This window comes from Megalobrama amblycephala, linkage group LG7 (genome assembly GCF_018812025.1).
Source record: "Megalobrama amblycephala isolate DHTTF-2021 linkage group LG7, ASM1881202v1, whole genome shotgun sequence".
Taxonomy (NCBI): Eukaryota; Metazoa; Chordata; class Actinopteri; order Cypriniformes; family Xenocyprididae; genus Megalobrama; species Megalobrama amblycephala.
Genome location: NC_063050.1, coordinates 46,054,752 through 46,076,089, shown reverse-complemented (window position 1 = coordinate 46,076,089; position 21,338 = coordinate 46,054,752). Strand labels below are relative to the sequence as shown.

The 21,338-nt window shown below is 35.9% G+C and overlaps 1 protein-coding gene across 1 annotated transcript; it reads right to left on the bottom strand.

Annotated features, from left to right (window-relative positions):
* Positions 1 to 5,263: 5,263 nt before the first annotated feature.
* Positions 5,264 to 20,504, bottom strand: slc29a4b (asolute carrier family 29 member 4b). The gene is made up of 12 exons (XM_048197754.1): positions 20,272 to 20,504; positions 19,741 to 19,802; positions 19,390 to 19,515; positions 17,827 to 17,958; positions 17,586 to 17,699; positions 17,338 to 17,466; positions 17,170 to 17,244; positions 14,477 to 14,748; positions 13,568 to 13,700; positions 13,248 to 13,435; positions 10,558 to 10,798; positions 5,264 to 5,767 (listed from the first exon to the last, which is right to left on the bottom strand). Exons 3-12 carry the CDS (start codon positions 19,511 to 19,513, stop codon positions 5,616 to 5,618), a joined length of 1,560 nt encoding a protein of 519 aa, XP_048053711.1. The 5' UTR covers positions 19,514 to 19,515; positions 19,741 to 19,802; positions 20,272 to 20,504; the 3' UTR covers positions 5,264 to 5,615.
* Between the last annotated feature and the right edge of the window lie 834 nt (positions 20,505 to 21,338).

Genomic DNA, 21,338 nt, shown 5'->3' with positions numbered 1-21,338 from the left:
CTACAATGACAATACCAGGAGGATATACAACTCCGACAGCACTGCTTGGATATAACTAAAACTGCTGCACTATTTTGAAAAATTATACTTTGGATACGTGCTCATTGAGAGAACATTTGAGAGATATACATCTGGTACATATATATATATAGGCTATATATATATTTTACCCAAGTGCCACTGATTGGATTCATCTCGCGATCTCTATTTCATTATAAAGGTATGAAATCCCATTTGATTTGTGTTATTTGCACACCCCACACAAATTAATTAGCCTACTGGTGTTGGAGCATCTATAACGTTATCGTAAAAAAATCACCGTAGATTGACAGTAATCCTTTAGTACTTTCTAATGATATTGCTATCTTTATTAATATTTTAGATAGTATCTAAGATAGATAGCTAGGGCGGGCGTGGTTTCAGCAACAAGTCGCATGGGCTCCAACTTCGTCCCGCCTCTTTGCCCATTTTCAGTTATCCGTGAGTGATGTGCGGTCACGTGCAGCTAAGATGGCCGCGGCCTCATTTGCGCGTCAAAACCATAGACAGTAAAAGAAATGGACACAGCGAGCCCATTGGAACTCAATTGAGACAAGTGAAGCCCATTTTTAGCGATTTTTAGCACTTCCGTTTCGACGCGCAGACTCAAACTAAGCTTGATGACGTCAGCAACCTGTCTGACAGATGTAAATCTTCTAGTAGCTGCGTGCAAACTGCCATCGTTAATCTTGCAGAGACGGCGAGCTTGAGCGGGGAGTTCTTTGGCGTGAGTGAGCAGGAGTAAGTATTCTGATTAATTATTTTGTATAGTATTTTAAAATGTAACGCCAGTACGCCATATTAAGTTAATGCATACTATTGCCTGCGAGCTTCTCCTCCTGTCTGTACGGTAATTTCTCTACTGTGCGACAGAGAGTCGAGTGGTTATGACGCAATCGTTAGCCTATTTTTACAAAAACTGTTTCTACGGGGCCATAATGTAACATAGAAGGTAATGGAGCCCTTTATACATTGTCGTGTATCTTTAGAAATAAATAATGGACAAATGGAGTCTTTAAACGTCTCAGATGTAAAGTTATTCGCTGTCAAAGTGACGCCAAAATGAATGGGAGTCAATGGGATGCTAACGCAAGTGAAGTTCTGCTACAAGATGGCGGCACGCGGCCGACTTCAACTTCCGGTCAACTTCCTTGGGCACTGGTCAAAACTACTGTTCAAAACTCTATGGGTGACGTCACGGACACTACGTCCATATTTTTTTACAGTCTATGGTTCGGAGTTGCAATGGAACGTTCTATTGAGTTTCACTTCTTGTTAGTATTCTTTGACAACATCTATTGTTCTATCTGTTAAACTTGTGGCACATTTGCTGTTGGTAATGCCGTAAATGAGTCCCACCTGTCGCAAACATTACCTAGTCTGCCTTCTCTTAAAAATAAATTTTTATCAAGCTAAAATCTACATATAGTTCCCAACGAAAGTATTGTTTAGTGTAAAACATGCTGAAGATTAGCCAACAGGCTGTCGATTCATTAAATGATTAGCTATTTCCCCACAAAAGCTGTTTAATCAGCATAGTGAAGCCTCTCATCCATTGACATCCATTCAAAAAACAGCCTCCAGCTGCAGACCCGCAGCACCACAGTTTCAGAACCGCGCAGCCACAGAACGAAAATGAGGGACGGGGCTTAAACAGTCATATTTGCGCTACCCATGTCATTTTCTTTTGTTAAATATAAGATGTTTTTACATGGATTTGGATCGGATCGATGTCTACAGTATTTAACCCTGTAAAGCCCACTGTTGCAGAATTACAACATCACTTTCAACAATTTTAAAAAAAGGCTTGCAAATGTTAGTTTTTTTCCTCAAGACCACATTTACATAGTTAATGGGTTCTATTGATTGTCCTCACAATGCTGGATAGAAGAAGTGTTTATAGGTCCGGTCATCTGGCCATGAACTCACTCTACCTGCAAACTTCATGTCAAGCTCATCTCCTTTTTTTTGCATGACTGGATGTCGTCAAGATTCAAGTAAGTAAAATTCCTTACATTTTTTGTGTGTGTTTATTACAATGTCTAAAACACATACATGTTATTTTGGAAAACATTAATCAAATTTGATCTAGAGATTGTTAAGTTAAGGACACTGCACTTCTCACATGGTCATGAATTTAAATTCAAACTGTTAGATGATTCATTTGAACTAAGTTCTAAATGTGCTTTTCTGTTAAAGTAGTACTTAGTTTAGCTTACCATAATTAAACACAGGACTAGCCTATATTTTATGTGGAATTTGAAACTCCATCATCTAGAGCAGTATCTGAAACTCCCTGTATCTTTGTAGTTTATTGTTTATTTTTTAACTTCTAAATGATCCTGAGATTTTTTATTATTGTTGCCCAAGTAGCAGTTTATAGCATCAGGCTCTTAATGTTCTGGATTTTTTGGGGGGGATGCCTGTTGCATTGTTCAGAGACAGGTGTGAATGGTCTTGAATATGAACCTGTAAGTGCTCTGGGGGGATGCATGTGTTCCTTTAGTATGATAAGTAAAGAGCATGATAGGTGAGCCAGACAGTATTGTTTGAATGTAGTAGTGGAATTTTGATTAGCATTTGCATTGAAATTATAATACTTTGATGGATAATATACTTAGATCTCTACCCTCGACACATGGTCTACCACCCTGTCTATTCTTTCAGTTTATCTACTACAATATAAGACCCATATGTATTGTTCACTTAATTATATTTTTACTTTTTCCATTTCAGAGCGGCAAGATGTCATCGGACTACTCCCCACTGGATGTACGCAAAGACATTATTGCACATTTCCCAGTAAAGACGAAGCGAGGACGCTGCAGACACTGCAATAATGGATACACAAATACACTGTGTATCAAGTGCAATGTTTGCCTGTGCTTCTCAGATGAACAGAACTGTCCTAGGGACTATCACTGCAAAACACAGACTTCATTCAAACCACACTGAAAGTGATAGAAGTTTTATAAATACAATTTTTCCCAATATTTTTTAATAATAAATGCTTATTCATAAAAAAATATGATTGTTGTGTGATTATTACTCATGATATATACTGTTATGGGGCTAAGTAAGCAATCAGCCCTGCAAATGAATGCTTAAATGCTCTGTATATCTGTTCATACAAAGTGAGTAAAAATACAGAAATTCTGCTCTTAACCAGGCCCAATGTTGCAATATTACAACATTTCCCTAAAAACTTACTAAAATGTAAAAAATTTGAAAAATCTTTAATTTCTACATCAAAGGCCTCCTAAAACAATATCTGAGAGGTCAAAAAAAAAATTGCTCATTTTTTTTCTATATTTGGGTTTTACAGGGTTATCAACAATACTTTTAAATAAAGTAATTTTTCTGTTCATATAGGCCCAATATGCATAAGATATCACGATGTACAGGAGTTTTAATTACAATGTTAATGGATAATACAAACTATTTTTTGTTAAGCCATGAACTAATATATTATATATTTAAAAATATATTAATAAATGTTTAACCATATAGTAAAATGTCTCCCTTGACTGTATGTGATATTTCCGTATCATGTTGTGAACTTGTGACAAATAAAGACAAGGAGGTATGGGCATTTAATGTCAAAATATAGGCCTACATGTATTTAATCATTGCATATCCTTGAACAAGTGAAACATGCATTTAAGACATTTAACAACAGAAGGTGTATACGGTGAGTGTATAATATTTCTGTCATGATGTGGTGAACAAATTTATATTTATATATTTATATTAAGTGTTTATCTGCTATAGGCTATTGAATCATTTACATTTTATCATTAAAGATTTTTGTGCATTTGTCAAAGATATTTATCGTGTTAATATTAAATAAATATTAATTAATAAAACTTAATCATTTTGTTTTCAGGGATGAAAAGACAGGTTTTTCAGCAGAAATGCCATGATATGGGCTTATAATCTTTAAATGTTTTAAGATGATTATTTGTTTTTTGCTTGTTTTTATTTTATTATGAGCAGTTTAAATATGTTTTAACCCTATTATTTTAGAAATGTTTTTTTAAATATCCTATTTGTTTTCATACAAAGAAACACACAACAAGTGAAACACGTTTCACTTGTTCAAGGCTTTTTTTTTTTTAACGGTTATTTTTATTTGACATTAAATTGCCTACGTTACATAATCTAAGTATTATTTGTAACAATTTGAACATGAAGGAAATAATACGATCAAATATACAGTCAAATGTTGCACATTTATTAATATATGTTTGAATTAATACAAAAAAAACTAAATCTTCTCAAACTCTGTGTCGTTAAGTATTATTTGGAACGTGGAGGAAATAATTTAAAATAAAAACGGCGTATAGTTGTAGCCTATATCCTCGCAGTATACACAAATGTGTTTGTATCCATTCATTGACATAAGCATAGGCTGTTTTAAAATTTTGCTCTTTGTACATCATGATATCTTATGCATATTAGGCCTATATGAACAGTAAAATTTATTTGAAAGTATTGTTGTTAAATACTGTAGACATCGATCCGATCAAAATCCATGTAAAAACATCTTATATTTAACAAAAGAAAATGACATGTTTGGGTAGCGCAAATGTGACTGTTTAAGCCCCGCCCCTCACTTCCGTTCTGTGGCTGCGGTTCTGAAACTGTGGTGCTGCAGGTCTGCAGCTGGATACTATTGGTCTCCTTCTCTGTGTACCGCCGGGGGCGGAGCGTGTATTAGCCGTTACGCTTTTTTGGCTAAAGGTTGCAGGCTTGCCTTCCAGTGGCTTTGGTGTGTCTCGCGTCTCGTGCATGATTCGTACACGAGGTTCTAAAAACACAGCGCTAAAGTTAAAAGGAAAAATGTTCCCCATTCCACTGCCCGCGTCTTGTTTGTTTAAGTAAAAAAATGCATTCTGTGTTCAGAATCATTGTGAGGGTCCAATTTTTAGTCTCTTACCATTAGGCCTACGTCAAAAACGCAGAGTAGCCTAGCCTATAGTCAATTTTACGTCAGGAAAAACTTCCTGTATCAGTGGGTGTTTTTTGGCCAGAATAAGACTTTTTGAGAATAATGAAACTATTTGTTACCTATCATTGGTTTGAAAAGATGAAAGTGGGAGGTCATAAATTAAAACTAACACACCAACCAACTCTATCCACCAGTCATAAAGTAGAGCCATAAAGCATATCCATCTTACAGTAAATCAGGCTACACATGGTGGCCGTACATTTAAACATGACAGAAAGTTATACATTAATTTATTTAACAATTTAATGGTTATTAAGACAGTCTTGGATTATATGCAAATGGAATCTCAACACACTTTATCACAGCTAACATCCCTGATGAAAAAAACAGCATAGCTGGTCACCAGCATATGTTGTGTTTTGGATGCTGGTTCCCAGAATGAAATGCTAATATGCTGGTGTCCCAAACCAGAATACATAGACTTTTCAGGATACGGACTTTCCTTGCATAACCCAGCCTGGACCAGTATGCCAACTCTGGTCTAAGATGGTGTTTTCAGCAGGGATAGTCTTTGGAAATGTTCTTTATTCTTACATAATTAACAGTGTACATGCGAGAGAGACACTCAGTGGCCAGGTATATAGCTGTGTAATGTGAGTGTGTTGTTGAGTTTCAGCGTGTGAGTAGCGTGTGCCTGTGAGGTCAGACTGTATGTGGAGTAAGACACTGCAGACCCGAGCATCAGTCCAGCCATATATGATACAGTCATGGTGTTCCCTGTAAAATAATCATGGAGAAAACAAAATTAATGGAGAAAAATCACTATAAGATTTGGTTCTCCAATTGACAGAAATGAGATCAAATGGAAAGCAAATGGAGAATTTTTCTCCCACTTCAATTACTGTCATGAGAAAAAGCCTCCAACAATTCTTCTAGAAACAAATTATTTGAGCTACACTATCTATATGATTTTTTTTTTGTTATCATCTTATCAGAGTGAATGCCACTATAATGACTTCAACACTCTCCCCTATCTCAATAAATATATAAATAAATAACAGAAAAGATACAGATATTTGAATAATATATCTTTACTCTACTACCACAGCACCCTTATCGGTAACACTTTACTTGAAGGGGTGTGCATAAGACTGACATGACACCTTCATAATCTTGACATGACACGTTTCATGAATATGAAGGAGGTTTTATGCATGTTTATGATAACTGTCATTAAGTGTCATTCGCTCAATTATGTCATTTTTAATGCAAAGATGACATTGTTTGAGATGTCTTTGTTACAACAACTTGACATAAACCAACACATCATAACCTGTCAGTGTCTTTGTCATGACAACGTGACATTAGCAAAACATCATAATCTGTCATAAACATGACATAGCAGATTAATTATCAAACTTAAAAAACTACTTAGCTTTATGGGTTAACATTACATTACATTATTTTGGTAACATTTCAGTATAGGGAACACATATATAAACGATTAACTATGACTTTTCCCTCAATAAACTCTTAATTTACTGCTTATTATAGTTAATTGTTAGGTTTAGGTATTGGGTAGGATTAAGAATGTAGAATAAGATCATGCATAATAAGGCATTAATATGTGCTTTATAAGTACTAATAAACAGCCAATATTTTAGCCATATGAATGCTAATAGTAATAAGCAACTAGTTAAAAGACCCTAAAATAAAGTGTTACCATTATTTTATAACAGTGTCATCTTTTTTTACGAAATTTGAAATTGTCTATTATCTGACCTTCTGTTGGAGGTCCAAAAAAAAAAAAAAAAAAACATGAAATGAAAAATAGTCGTGACGCTGTTATAAAATTATTTGTCAGAGTATTGTCACTTAATGACATTTTAATGACAAGTTCAATTTGTACCACTGTACTTGAGTTCAAGATACATATTTATGACACTATTATAATGGCCTCATGTCAAAACCAACCACATGACAGTTTAATGTAATGTTAACCCATAAAGCTAAATGATGTCAAGTTGTCATGACAAAGACACTGACAGGTTACGATGTATTGGTTTATGTCAAGTTGTCATAACTCGGACATCTCAAACAATGTCATCTTTGCATTAAAAATGACATAATTGAGCGAATGACACTTAATGACAGTTGTCATAAACATTCATAAAACCTCCTTCATATTCATGACACGTGTCATGTCATGATTTTGAAGGTGTCATGTCAGTCTTATGCACACCCCTTCAAGTAAAGTGTTACCCACTTATCTTTATTTGCGAACATGACCTAATCACACACGAATGACGAAAGTATGCAATTTCTCAGGAAATCCATGGCAAAAACTCTAAAATATGCATGATTACTATTAGGCGTATTATAGTGAATCAGGGTTAGACAAAAACACATTTCTTTTGTGGCCACCAATTCTTAAAATATGTACAAAATATGTAAAATATGTAATAAAGTAGATTTAATCTGTTTAAAAACATTTTTATGTATTAAGTATTCATATTTTGTGCAACCAACTGTCAGAAAATGTGTCAACTGCATGCTTTATATTGCATATCACACATTTATTGAATGCAGTAGCCATTTAGATAGACTAGGGACTATATAATTTTCAGGGCCGGCCCGAGGCATAAGCGAACTAAGCGGCTGCTTGGGGCCCCCTGGCCAATAGGGGGCCCCCCAATCGTGTTTTTTTTTTTTTTTTTACAATTAAATAACTTAAACAAGTGATATAAATGAATGAATGAATGAATACGAATGAATAAATAAATAATTCGAGACAAGAAAATTCTGATTTGCCGACAACTGCTGCTGTGTCTGCTAGCCTTTGAGTCATGCGCAATTGCGCATAGACACCTCGCGTGCATTGACAATTCGCGCCGGCGCGCAAGTGCAGGTCACTGTAATAAATGTTATAAATGATAAGCCATGTCACAAAAAAGGATGTATCCCTCTGGTGCCGAAAAAAGAAAGAAGAAAAAGACAGAGGAGGAGAAAAAAAGAGCAAGATAAAGGTATGTTTGCATAATTATTTACAGAATGTTTTGTGCAGCAGCACAAATTGTGCTCATGTCACTTGAGGTAGCAGCTAGTCATGACTCATGATCTTATATAAGCCATCACCAGAGCTAACGTTAAATCGCATTATTAATATACATTTATCTAGGTGTATTTCACGTATTGATTATAGATATCAGTTTAAGTTGAAAGGGATGCCATATTTCTTTATTTCTTTATTATTTATTTATTAATATGGTGGCGAGTGATGTAGCAGTGCTATCCTCGGTAACACTTTAGAATAATGGTCCGTCATTAATAAGTAACTATGCAGGAAGTAATGCAGGACTAATGAGTAGATCTACATTAACACTTGAGCTACTACTATTAAGTAATATAGAAACAAGCTTAACTAATCAGTAAGTAATATCAAATTTAGGACAAAGATAGTTCCTTATTAGCTAATCAATAATTAGAGAATGACATTGGCATCAATAATAACTAATAGGTAACTATGAGAAATTATAAAGAATTACTAATTAATTACTAATCACAACATTAAAGTGTTTGAGATGTGAGCAATTGTCTTTTTTTACTCTCAGTGTGGTCATAAAATGCATCATTAATTACTCAAGTGTTACCTAGTCACTATGCAGGAACTACTAGTGATCAGGACCATTATTTTAAAGTGAAAAACATGTTTTTCACTTTAAAATAATGGTGCAGACCACTAGTAGTTAATCTCAACATCGTCATAAAATGCATCGCTAATTAATCAAGTACCTAGTCATTTTCTTCAAGAACTACTAGTGATCAGGACCATTATTTTAAAGTGAAAAACATGTTTTTCACTTTAAAATAATGGTTCGTGATCAGTAGTAGTTCCTGCATAGTGACTAGCTAACACTTGAGTAATTAATGATGCATTTTATGATTATATTCAAAGTAAATATTGTGACTGATTACATCTCAGACACATGCTAATGTTCTTTACAATTTGTCCATTAGTTAATAGTTATTAATGATGGTAATATCATTAGGTAATTACTGATTAGTTAATAAGGAACTATCTTCTAAATTTGATATTACTTACTGATTAGTTAAACTTGATTCTATAGTAGTTAATAGTAGTAGCTGAAGTGTTAATGTAGATCTACTCATTAGTCCTGCATTACTTCCTGCATAGATGTTTGTCTATTTTGGTTTTATTTAAAAGATTGCACATTTAATGCACATTTGCATTTGCTAATTATTTATTTCATGTTTTGTGACAGTTTGTATACAGAAGTTTAAGAATAAAGTATTTTAAGTATCGATTTTTTTATTATTTATTTTGTATTAATACATAACCTCACTGTATTCATTTATAATGTAACATTATAGTGTGACATTTGTGTCAATAATGTTTAACCACAGGTGACTTCACGTGGTGGGAGGGGGGCCCCCAAATCAAATGCTGCTTAGGGCCCCCAAGAGGCTCGGGCCGGCACTGATAATTTTATTTGAGACAGTGCTGACTTATCATGGTGATTGTGACAGAAAATTACTTAGAATTACTTAATAAATAAATAAATAAATAAATAAAAACTACTAAGTTCACCAGGGCATCTGTGCTTCAAGATTCTGACTTTTGACTTTGAAGGTTTTCAAAGGGAGGTTTTTTTTACTTTGGAGTGTTAACAAAGTATTAAGTGATGATTTCTGATCTGAGGACAGGTGGTTTTAGGGGTAGTGGGTGATAATGTCAGAGATCTGTACTCCTTTGCTATGTCAACAATTGCCTTTGCCTATTTTGTCAAAACATAATTGATAACACTTACAGCCTTACAAGTCTCCTAAGTAATAATAGTTTCCTCTAGCTGGTTATTTTTCAGTGGTTACAGTGAAGAACATTTTAAATTAATCATAACTAACATTGATTTTTTTTGCAGAGAATGAAATTTCCCCAACACTTGGGGACATTTAAAAGTTCAAGTTAGTGTGTGTTCAAATAACGGATGCAGATGGACAAGACTAGACGGCTGTCTGAATATATATATATATATATATATATATATATATATATATATATATATATATATATATATATATATATATATATATATATATTAACCTCATGACTTAAGCAACAAGCTGAGGTAATCAAAATATCCAATCTGCTAACAGAGGGGGTTTGCTGTGTTGCATGTAATGATTCATGTCCCCTTTGCCATGCACCGATTCTATATGAACTGTTGTACTCTTTTTGTCATGGGGATTCTCTCTGAGATTGGTCTGAGATCCTCCTGGCCATGAATAAAACATCTTAGAAAGCATTGTCTGTAGTCTGATTAATGCTGCACAGCATGCTAAACACTAGAGACTATATTTCCATTCCTAAGAGATAGTGTTCATAGGGGCCGAGACGTCATCTGACTCTGAGGATAAATTTGGATTGGTGGTGCCAATCGTAGGTGTCTGGAAGACACAGGGTATTTAACTTAAGACAGGTGTGCATAGGTGATTATCTACAACATTACACATTTCTCTCTCTCTATATGTGTGTCAGACATACTCACCCGCCACTTCTCGCTGCTGAAGTGGCACCTTGCCGGCCGCCTGTATCATTGGTACAGAGCCAAGGTATCCGTTACTGATACCCAGCATCAAGGAGAGGCCGCAGGGCCAGGCTGGGTGTGCCAGCAGGGGGTGCTGCACAGGAGACACACACATCACAAACAGAGGCAGGAAGAGAACACGCAAACACGACCAGACTAGCAGCTGCACACCACCCCACTCGTATGGACACGCTGCCAAGATCTAAATAGAGTGAGAGAGAAATAAAGAGCTTTAAAGTCACCATGAAATCAAAATAACATTTCTTGTTTTTTATGGAATATTGCATTAAGCAGTTTTTCATAGAAAACCATAATAAATAAAATGCTTAACCACTTAATACATTACATTCATATTCTGGGCTCATCCGCTCATATATAGTGTTCATCATCAATAAGGTGTATACTGAATTTGATCTTTTAATATTACTGTTTTACTACAGTTTTAGGCACTTTAGGGGTTTTTGCACATTAAGCGTTCTAAAATGTCCCGCTGTTTTTAGTGATTGAAATACTGCTGCAGGGGCATTATATGGATTGCAAGTGCCAAAACCTGCAAAAATGGACAGACTCATGCTACAGTTCTATGAATGTTTTGCCCTCCAGACCTCCACGCCAGTCATGTGACTGAAAACTATAAATAGCAAACCACAACAATCCAAACATCCAATCAGTTCCCAAAGGACGAAATCAAGTCCCATCTTACAAACCCGATTCCAAACCCGAAATGTCATGCCAAATATTGGCTCATTTTGGATTTCATGAGAGCTACACATTCCAAAAAAGTTGGGACAGGTAGCAATAAGAGGCCGGAAAAGTTAAATGTACATATAAGGAACAGCTGGAGGACCAATTTGCAACTTATTAGGTCAATTGGCAACATGATTGGGTATAAAAAGAGCCTCTCAGAGTGGCAGTGTCTCTCAGAAGTCAAGATGGGCAGAGGATCACCAATTCCCCCAAAGCTGCGGCGAAAAATAGTGGAGCAATATCAGAAAGGAGTTTCTCAGCGAAAAATTGCAAAGAGTTTGAAGTTATCATGATCTACAGTGCATAATATCATCCAAAGATTCAGAGAATCTGGAACAATCTCTGTGCGTAAGGGTCAAGGCTGGAAAACCATACTGGATGGCCGTGATCTTCGGGCCCTTAGACGGCACTGCATCACATACAGGAATGCTACTGTAATGGAAATCACAACATGAGCTCAGGAATACTTCCAGAAAACATTGTCGGTGAACACAATCCACCGTGCCATTTGCCGTTGCCGGCTAAAACTCTATAGGTCAAAAAAGAAGCCATATCTAAACATGATTTAGAAGCGCAGGCGTTTTCTCTGGGCCAAGGCTCATTTAAAATGGACTGTGGCAAAGTGGAAAACTGTTCTGTGGTCAGACGAATCAAAATTTGAAGTTCTTTTGGGAAAACTGGGACACCATGTCATCCGGACTAAAGAGGACAAGGACAACCCAAGTTGTTATCAGCGCTCAGTTCAGAAGCCTGCATCTCTGATGGTATGGGGTTGCATGAGTGCGTGTGGCATGGGCAGCTTACACATCTGGAAAGGCACCGTCAATGCTGAAAGGTATATCCAAGTTCTAGAACAACATATGCTCCCATCCAGACATCGTCTCTTTCAGGGAAAACCTTGCATTTTCCAACATGACAATGCCAGACCACATACTGCATCAATTACAACATCATGGCTGCGTAGAAGAAGGATCCGGGTACTGAAATGGCCAGCCTGCAGTCCAGATCTTTCACCCATAGAAAACATTTGGCGCATCATAAAGAGGAAGATGCGACAAAGAAGACCTAAGACAGTTGAGCAACTAGAAGCCTGTATTACACAAGAATGGGACAACATTCCTATTCCTAAACTTGAGCAACTTGTCTCCTCAGTCCCCAGATGTTTGCAGACTGTTATAAAAAGAAGAGGGGATGCCACACAGTGGTAAACATGGCCTTGTCCCAACTTTTTTGAGATGTGTTGATGCCATGAAATTTAAAATCAACTTATTTTTCCCTTAAAATGATACGTTTTCTCAGTTTAAACATTTGATATGTCATCTATGTTGTATTCTGAATAAAATATTGAAATTTGAAACTTCCACATCATTGCATTCTGTTTTTATTCACAATTTGTACAGTGTCCCAACTTTTTTGGAATCAGGTTTGTAAATTTTTTTTCTTGTTCAATAAGCCATTTCATTCAGATATACACCGATCAGGCATAACATTATGACCACCTTCCTAATATTGTGTTTAGATACTGACCACTGCAGACTGGGAACACACCACAAGAGCTGCAGTTTTGGAGATGCTCTGACCCAGTCATCTAACCATCACAATTTGGCCCTTGTCAAACTCGCTCAAATCCTTACGCATTTTTCCTGCTTCTAACATATCAACTTTGAGGACAAAATGTTCACTTGCTGCCTAATATATCCCACCCACTAACAGGTGCTGTGATGAAGAGACAATCAATGTTATTCGCTTCACCTGTCAGTGGTCATAATGTTATGCCTGATCGGTGTATGTCACAATAAGGAAGAGAAGACAGTCACATCATCCGTTTCATGTCAAATTTAAACATTTACCTTTTTAAAATGATATTATATGCTTGTAAATGACATCAAACTATTTCATTTCACCTTGCCCACAAAGTCTGCCATGTTGAATAGAGCCATGGTGAGAATAGGCAGCCATTCTCCAAGTGTATCGTTGCGTAACTCTGACTCCAAACCAGGGAACAGACACAGTGTGATGAAATATGTCACCAAGATTGAGAGCATATAGGGCCAGATCATCCGAGAAACAGCACACCTCCGACCCAGAAGCTCTGTAAAAAAAAAAAAAAACATCAGGTTAGAATACTTCAGTGCTAAAAATGTGACATTAATTGAACTCAACTTTATTTTGTAATCTGTACACAGAATAGCTACAGGCGGTTGTGATGAAAACTATGGCTCACCCTTCACACTGATCCAGGTTCTTTTGGTGTCTGGTTTGGGTACATCAAATCTGACGTATATTCCATCTCCATGGGAACCGTTTCCAAGATTTACTGCATCAGCGTCATCAACTGTGCTTGACACCACTCCATCCTAATTTGTGGAAATGCCAATGTCAACTTTATCTTTGAGCAAATCATCCTAAAATCTGGTGAACTGTCTATTCTTACAACACATTTGGGGGGAAATAAAACTTTTTATATTGACAATTGACCATTTTCTACCAAAACGTCTTAGGAATGAATCACAAATATATATTAATAAATCAACAGTTCGCTAGACTGTCCTTGTGAAAATAAAGACACTTTAGCATACTTTTAACAGGAGTATACTGAAAAAAAACAATCTTTTAACTGAGTGTAATGTAATTAAATGAAAATATATTATAGTTTAAATTGATAGTAAATGCAGTTAGGTGAACAGTTACAGTTAAAATTATAATCAAGTACTTTAGATGTGCTTTAGTAAGCTTTTATTTCATAAATTTTATATTATCTGCAAGTTCAGTTTATCTAAAAAATATACTAGTAAGATTTGAACTAAACTACAAGTGCACATTCAATACAAGTAAGCACACTTCTTTTCCACAAAAGTATGTCTACTATAAAATGCTTTTGCTGAGATTTATTACAGTGCATTGTGGGATTTCCTTGTGTCAGAACTATGCATAAACCTAAAAAGGCTAAGTAAGAAGCTCATTAGGTTTTGAAACACCTCGTACACCTAATTTTTTGCCAAATAACTTATCTTGAAATGTAAGAAGGAAAACAGACTCACAGAAAGCTTTTAAAATCTGCCAGTAACCTCCATAACTCAAGAAAAGTCACTAAAAGTCAAATTCAAACCAGTATATTGATGTGTGAATTTACCTCTTCCTCTGCACTGCTGTCATAATGTATCTGATAGCCACTGTGCTTTTGTGTCGGAACATTAATCTGTCCTTTGAGCCAGCTGTGGCTGTGACGAGCTCTGTCGGTGTGATAACGAACAAAGTGGGTTTGTCGCACCACCACGTGTAACAGAAAACAGAGCGTCTCTATTGAGATGGAGAACAGGAAGAAGATGATGGTGTTGTTCTTCTCGTCTTCCACCAGCAGCTTTGTAAAAATCCGACTCAGAGAGACAATAACTCCTGCAGTGCCTAAAATGACCATAATTGACAAAAAAACACATCAACTGCAATACAAACAATTTTACACATTATGTGTAAAAATCTTGTGAATTCATATTTCAAAGAAATTATATTTTCAAAAATGTTTTTTTACCACTGAGATTTATTTTAACTGTGACATTATTTTCGTGACAAATAAGCACATTTCCTCCACCAATTCATATTTCCAAAATGCACAAAAAGTACTGTAATATGAAAAATATATTATTATTTAAATTCTATCTTTAACATTTAAGATATTTGATTTCATTAAATATAATGTTCTTAAGTTAAAGGAGATATATGTAATTTATTTTAATATGCAATTGATTTTCATGTATTAAAGGATTAGTTCACTTTCAAATAAAATTTTCCTGATAATTTACTCACCCCCATGTCATCCAAGATGTCCATGTCCTTCTTTCGTCAGTCGAAAAGAAATTAAGGTTTTTGATGAAAACATTCCAGGATTTTTCTCCTTATAGTGGACTTCAATGGACTCCAGACAGTTGAAGGTCAAAATTAGTTTCAGTGCAGCTTCAAAGGGCTTTAAACGATACCAAACAAGGAATAAGGGTCTTATCTAGAGAAACACTGTATGTCCCACGCCTTCCCTATTCAACTTAAGGAACGAACGCGGCGCCAGTTACGTTTTTTTCCGTAAGTAGAATATGAAAGGGTAGAACATACAACGTAAGCTTTTTGAAGAATAGGGAAAGCGGAAGCACTTGCAAGGCGATCATTTGTGTTCATAAAGCATATACATTTCTTTTTTTTAAGAAAATGACAGATCCTTTCGCTAGATAAGACCCTTATTCCTCAGCTGGTATTGTTTAAAGCCCTTTGAAGCTGCACTGAAACTAATTTTGACCTTCAACTGTCTGGAGTCCATTGAAGTCTACTATAAGGAGAATAATCCTGGAATGTTTTCATCAAAAACATTAATTTCTTTTTGACTAAAAAAAGAAGGACATGGACATCTTGGATGACATGGGGGTGAGTAAATTTATCAGGAAATTTTTATTTGAAAGTGGAATAATCCTTTAATCATATTTATTACCAATGTGTGAACAGCTTTAAAGGTGCCCTAGAACAAGTTTTTACAAGATAATAATAATATAAGTCTAAGGTGTCCCCTGAATGTGTCTGTGAAGTTTCAGCTCAAAATACCCTATATATTTTTTTTATGAATTTTTTTAACTGCCTATTTTGGGGCATCATTAACTATGCACCGATTCAATGAATGGCCCCTTTAAATCGCGCGCTCCCTGCCCCCCGAGCTCTCAGCTATAATACAGTGCATTTACAAAGTTCACACAGCTAATATAACCCTCAAATGGATCTTTACAAGATGTTCGTCATGCATACTGCATTCATGCGTCGGATCATGTGAGTTTAGCATTTATTTGGATGTTCACATTTGATTCTGAATAAGTTTGAGGCTATGCTCCGTGGCTAAAGCTAACATTACACACTGTTGGAGAGATTTATAAAGAATGAAGTTGTGTTTATGAATTATACAGACTGCAAGTGTTTAAAAATGAAAATAGCGACGGCTCTCTTGTCTCCGTGAATACAGTAATAAACGATGGTAACTTTAACCTCATTTAACAGTACATTAGCAACATGCTAACTAAACATTTATAAAGACAATTTACAAATATCACTAAAAATATCATGTAATCATGGATCATGTCAGTTATTATTGCTCCATCTGACATTTTTCGCTGTTGTTCTTGCTTGCTTACCTAGTCTGATGATTCAGCTGTGCACAGATCCAGACGTTGCCCTTGTCTAATGCCTTGAACATGAGCTGGCATATGCAAATATTGGGGGCGTACATATTAATGATCCCGACTGTTGCGTCACAGTCAGTGTTATGTTGAGATTCGCCTGTTCTTCGGAGGTCTTTTAAACAAATGAGATTTACACAAGAAGGAGGAAACAATGGTGTTTGAGACTCACTGTATGTCATTTCCATGTACTAAACTATTGTTATTCAACTATGCCAAGGTAAATTCAATTTTTGATTCTAGGGCACCTTTAAATGAAACCCTGATTTCCTAGGTTGTCTCTGAAAGCCTGTAGACTGGTTTTTATGTTAAGGACTCGTGATATTTTTGCCGGGAAAATCAAATGGATGTGACAATTACTCACACCCCCAAGAGGACCGGAGTTTGACACCCCTGGTCTATAGTCTCAACAAACTATCACAACAGTGTATAATTTAATTACCTCATCTATGAATTGCAAAGCCTGTCAAAACATATCCACATCGCAATGATCAGATCCTTTCTTAACTAAATTCTTAGCTGCTGCTTTTCACCACTGTCATTAAAGAATATCAAAAAAGTATTTTATTCTAACACAATAATTATAATTTAGTCATGTAGTAATGGAAGTTCAGCTCACTCTCTCCAGTCATCACGCCCTGTGTGTACCTCTTGGGCAGCATCCCAGTGTAACCATAGAAACTGGACTGCTGCACTGCAAAGGTCAAAAGGACAATGGACAAAGTTTCAGATCACAAAGACACAATGTAGGTCAATTGCAAGAACATGGTTGCTTGTATATATGTACCTGTGCATCCAAATGCAACAATGGCAATTGCAGCCAGAGTAACAACATAGGACTGCTGAGTGTCAAACAGCTCCAACCAAACGTCAAACACACTCACAAACACCAAAGGTCCCAATGCAAATAGATATCCTATATACGCAAAATAAGAAATTTAGTGATATTGCAATCGATAAATAAGAGTAATGTAATGTGCGTGTAGAAAATGGTGCCTTTCATTGTTGTATTTTGAGACTTTTGCATGTTCTCACCCACACAGATGCGAGTGTGTAAGCTCAGTCTCTCCACGAGTGCGTTGTTCACAATAACAGCACTGAGAGCCACCAGTATGTACGTCAAACTCATGTCGAACACAATAGAGGTGCCTGACAATGGAAGAGAGGGGAATTTATATTTTGACTGTGCAATGCATACTTGTTACTTATCCACCCACAGCTCTGGGAATTTAATTTTGTCGTTCCTGTGATGTGCGACAGGTTGGTTGCATCACACCTTTGAATTTGCGGTGGAGGTAGTCCACATCAGTGATGAAACTATTGTATGGCAGTAGAAAGCCGACACCAGCCAACAGCATAGCAAAGTAGATGCCATGGTAGCGATCATCAGGAATGGATTCCTCTGAGTCTGAAATGAAGACATGAGCTTGAAATAATACCAACCAGAATGACAGAGCAGCTTGATAACAGTTTGGGGGCTCGTCCGGGATATTCCCAAGAAACACGGGACTGGGGGACTGAGAGGTCATCCTTCATCCTTCCTGTCATTCGTATTTCAGCTAAGACAGCTGTCAATACAGTCTTCCAATTCTTTCCCGTCTCTAAACATGCTTTAGTTAATCGATCTTTGATCGTTCTCTTAAATCTTTCAACATTTTTAATGTTTAATTTTTAATTAATAGAATAACATTTTTATTTTTTAATTAATAGAACTTAATCACCATTCTCAAACAGTAGAACATGGTGCTACAATGCCAAGGTCATGGGTTCCATTCCCAGGGAATGCATTCGCTGATAAAGTGTATGCAAAAGTGTCTGCCAAATGCATAAATGTACAAGTAATGAATGTGTTTTTGTATTGTATATGACTAATGCAGGGTTTCTCAACCTGGAGTTTGTGAACCCCTAGTGGTTTGTGACATAACTAGAGAGAATTTAAGAGTTTAAGGGTTAGTTTACCCAAAAATGAATTTTCTTTCATTAATTACTGACCCTCTTGTCGTTCCACACCTGTTAGACCTTCATTTATCTTCAGAACACAAATTAAGATATTTTTGATGAAATCCGAGAGGTTTGTTTTCATCTCCCATAGAAAGCAACGCAATTACCGTCATTCAAGGTCCAGAAAAGTAGTAAAAACATTGTTAAAATAACCCACGTGACTACAGTGATTCAACCTTAATTTTATGAAGCGACGAGAATACTTTTTGTGCGACTTTATTCAACAATATCTTCTCTCCCCTGTCTTTCTGCTATGCTGTTTACAACCAGCGCTTCCAGGTTCAACGTCAGAACGCCGGCTCAGCATTGGCCGCCGTTACAGGTGTGCAATGACATCAGGGTAAGTAATTAATGACATAAATTTCATTTTTGAATAAACTAACCCTTTAATGAAAAGCAAATGATTAATTAAATCAAAATAAAAATGTAAAATTAAAACAAATAAAGATTTTAAAATAAAACACTTACTAAAAATTTTTATTATTTTATTGTTTACCTGCATGTCATGTGACCATTACCCAACATCAAAGAACTGTGATGTGTTGTTGAAACTGAATTATTGAAAAATTAACTTAAAATCTCAGGGATTACTTCAAAATACATATTTTAAATATTTTATGGGTTGGACTGACAAAAAAGTGGGAATCCTTGCACTATAATTTGTGCATTATTTCACAAATGCATGCATCATATCCACATATATACGAACCCGAAGACCTCAAAGCATTAATCAAATACATCAATACACACAGGCCATTTTGCATGTGCAATTTAATGCATTTTGTATGTGCAGTTTTTATGGCAAATTAATTCTGTGTGGTGCGTATCTGCAACTCACCATGAGTGCTGTAATGTTTTATCCTACCCCTCTGCTCCTCCTCTGGCAGCTGACTAAAGCTGAAATTCGTGATCACAGCCTTCTCCCTACCCTGCCGATTCCTGCTCCACTCCTCAGAGTACATGACTGGAAAAAAATATCAGGATTCACACATGGGTAAATTCATACTGTCAAGAGGCATACACTTTATAGTACACTTACATTATATTATAGCTCTTATATTATGTAAGAGTATGTATGTATGTATGTACATATAGATAGATAGATATCAGCAGAAATGAATATTGACATTGACATCAAAATCAGAATATTGAATACTGACATTAAAAACCTTCTCTAAAAAATACTTACTGGAGTAGGCCTACTGGTGAAATACTGACAACTTGCCCCAGTATCCCTGGTATATGTATATGCTGTGGAAGAAAAATCAGTTATTTTGTTTCATGCAACCAAGCATTGCAGTGGTTCTATCTTTGTTGAAGCAGATGGTCATGAATGTTTCTCCATCACCAGTTGAATTTGGACAAGCGCGCGCGGTTTAAATTTGACGGTGTTATAAACACTGTGAGTCAGTTGGACCAGGTGATAAACGCGAAATTAACATTGACACGTCGACGTCACCTGACAGATTCACCAAAGCTATTTTTAGAAATATCGAGCCTCAATGTCATTGCCTGTGTCATTTTAACAGCGGGGATATTGAACTGAAGTAGCCTACTCCTATCACATTGACGTTATAAAGACGGATCATTTATCTTTAAGGTTCTTTGACATCTGAATGTCCTGTAACGTTACATATTCGCAACTAATGCAATAGATTTATGCAGTATGATAATCAGAACATCACTCTTTCATGAAAGGATTACAGGTCTCTTAGCCTACCTGATGCACCAATGTCATTCACTCTCTCACAAGCGAATTATTTCCAGTGTCTCGTCTCCAAACGGTGTTATTTAAGGATGCTCGTTTTCTGCTCCTTCGTTCTCTCTCGAGGCTCACCGCCCTCCTGCGCAAGTCACGGAATCATCACGCGCTTCACGACTGATCACCGGGGCTAGTTGTCACACCAAGGCTGGGGTTCATTTGTATGTAAAAACAGACCTTAAAATGTTTGCTAAAAAAGCCCCGTTGAACTTTTATTAGAACATTATTGCCCAGGAATAGAAGATTATTATGCGTATTGATTCACAAATCAGTTCACTGTTCACAGACGCTGATAGCGGGGCATGTTGTCACAATGGAAATCTTTTTATTGTCTGATTCGAAAAGAATTCCTTTAATTAATTAATGAACGAATTAATGAAATTAATTTATATTAAGGAATAGGGTTAGAATTGAAGTGAACTAGGCTACACTCAAAAAAATAATTGTAAAAAAAAAAAACTAAAATTTACACAGTAAAATACAGTTTTCCAATGAAATAGTAGGCTAATATACCGTAAAAACAATGCATTCTGGGAAATATTTTTTGTTGTTTTCGAGAAAGTAACCTATAGGCTTCTTTTTCTAAAACTGCAAATATTAGAATGCATTGTTTTTACAGTATATTAATTCCGTATATATCAATGCACTCTGTATATTACAATGCTTTCTGTATATTAAAATGCATTCTGGGTAATATTATTTGTTGTTTTCGAGAAAGTGCCTCTTTTCCTAAAATGACAAATATTACCCAGAATGCATTGTTTTATGGTAGTATATTACTGTTACTGTACTGGAAAATGGTATTTTACTGTGTAAATTTGTTTCTTTTTTTTTTTGTTATTTTTAGTGTGTATCAAGCTAATATACAAAACCACTGCCAGAGAAAACATATTTGTGTAACTTTGACAACTGAAGTTACCGAGATACAACCATTGTGACAGCTAGCCCCAGCCTCCCCTATTTAATTCAAAGCCACAGATATGAAAATCATCACTTCTACATCTGGATTTTCATCATGTTCAGAT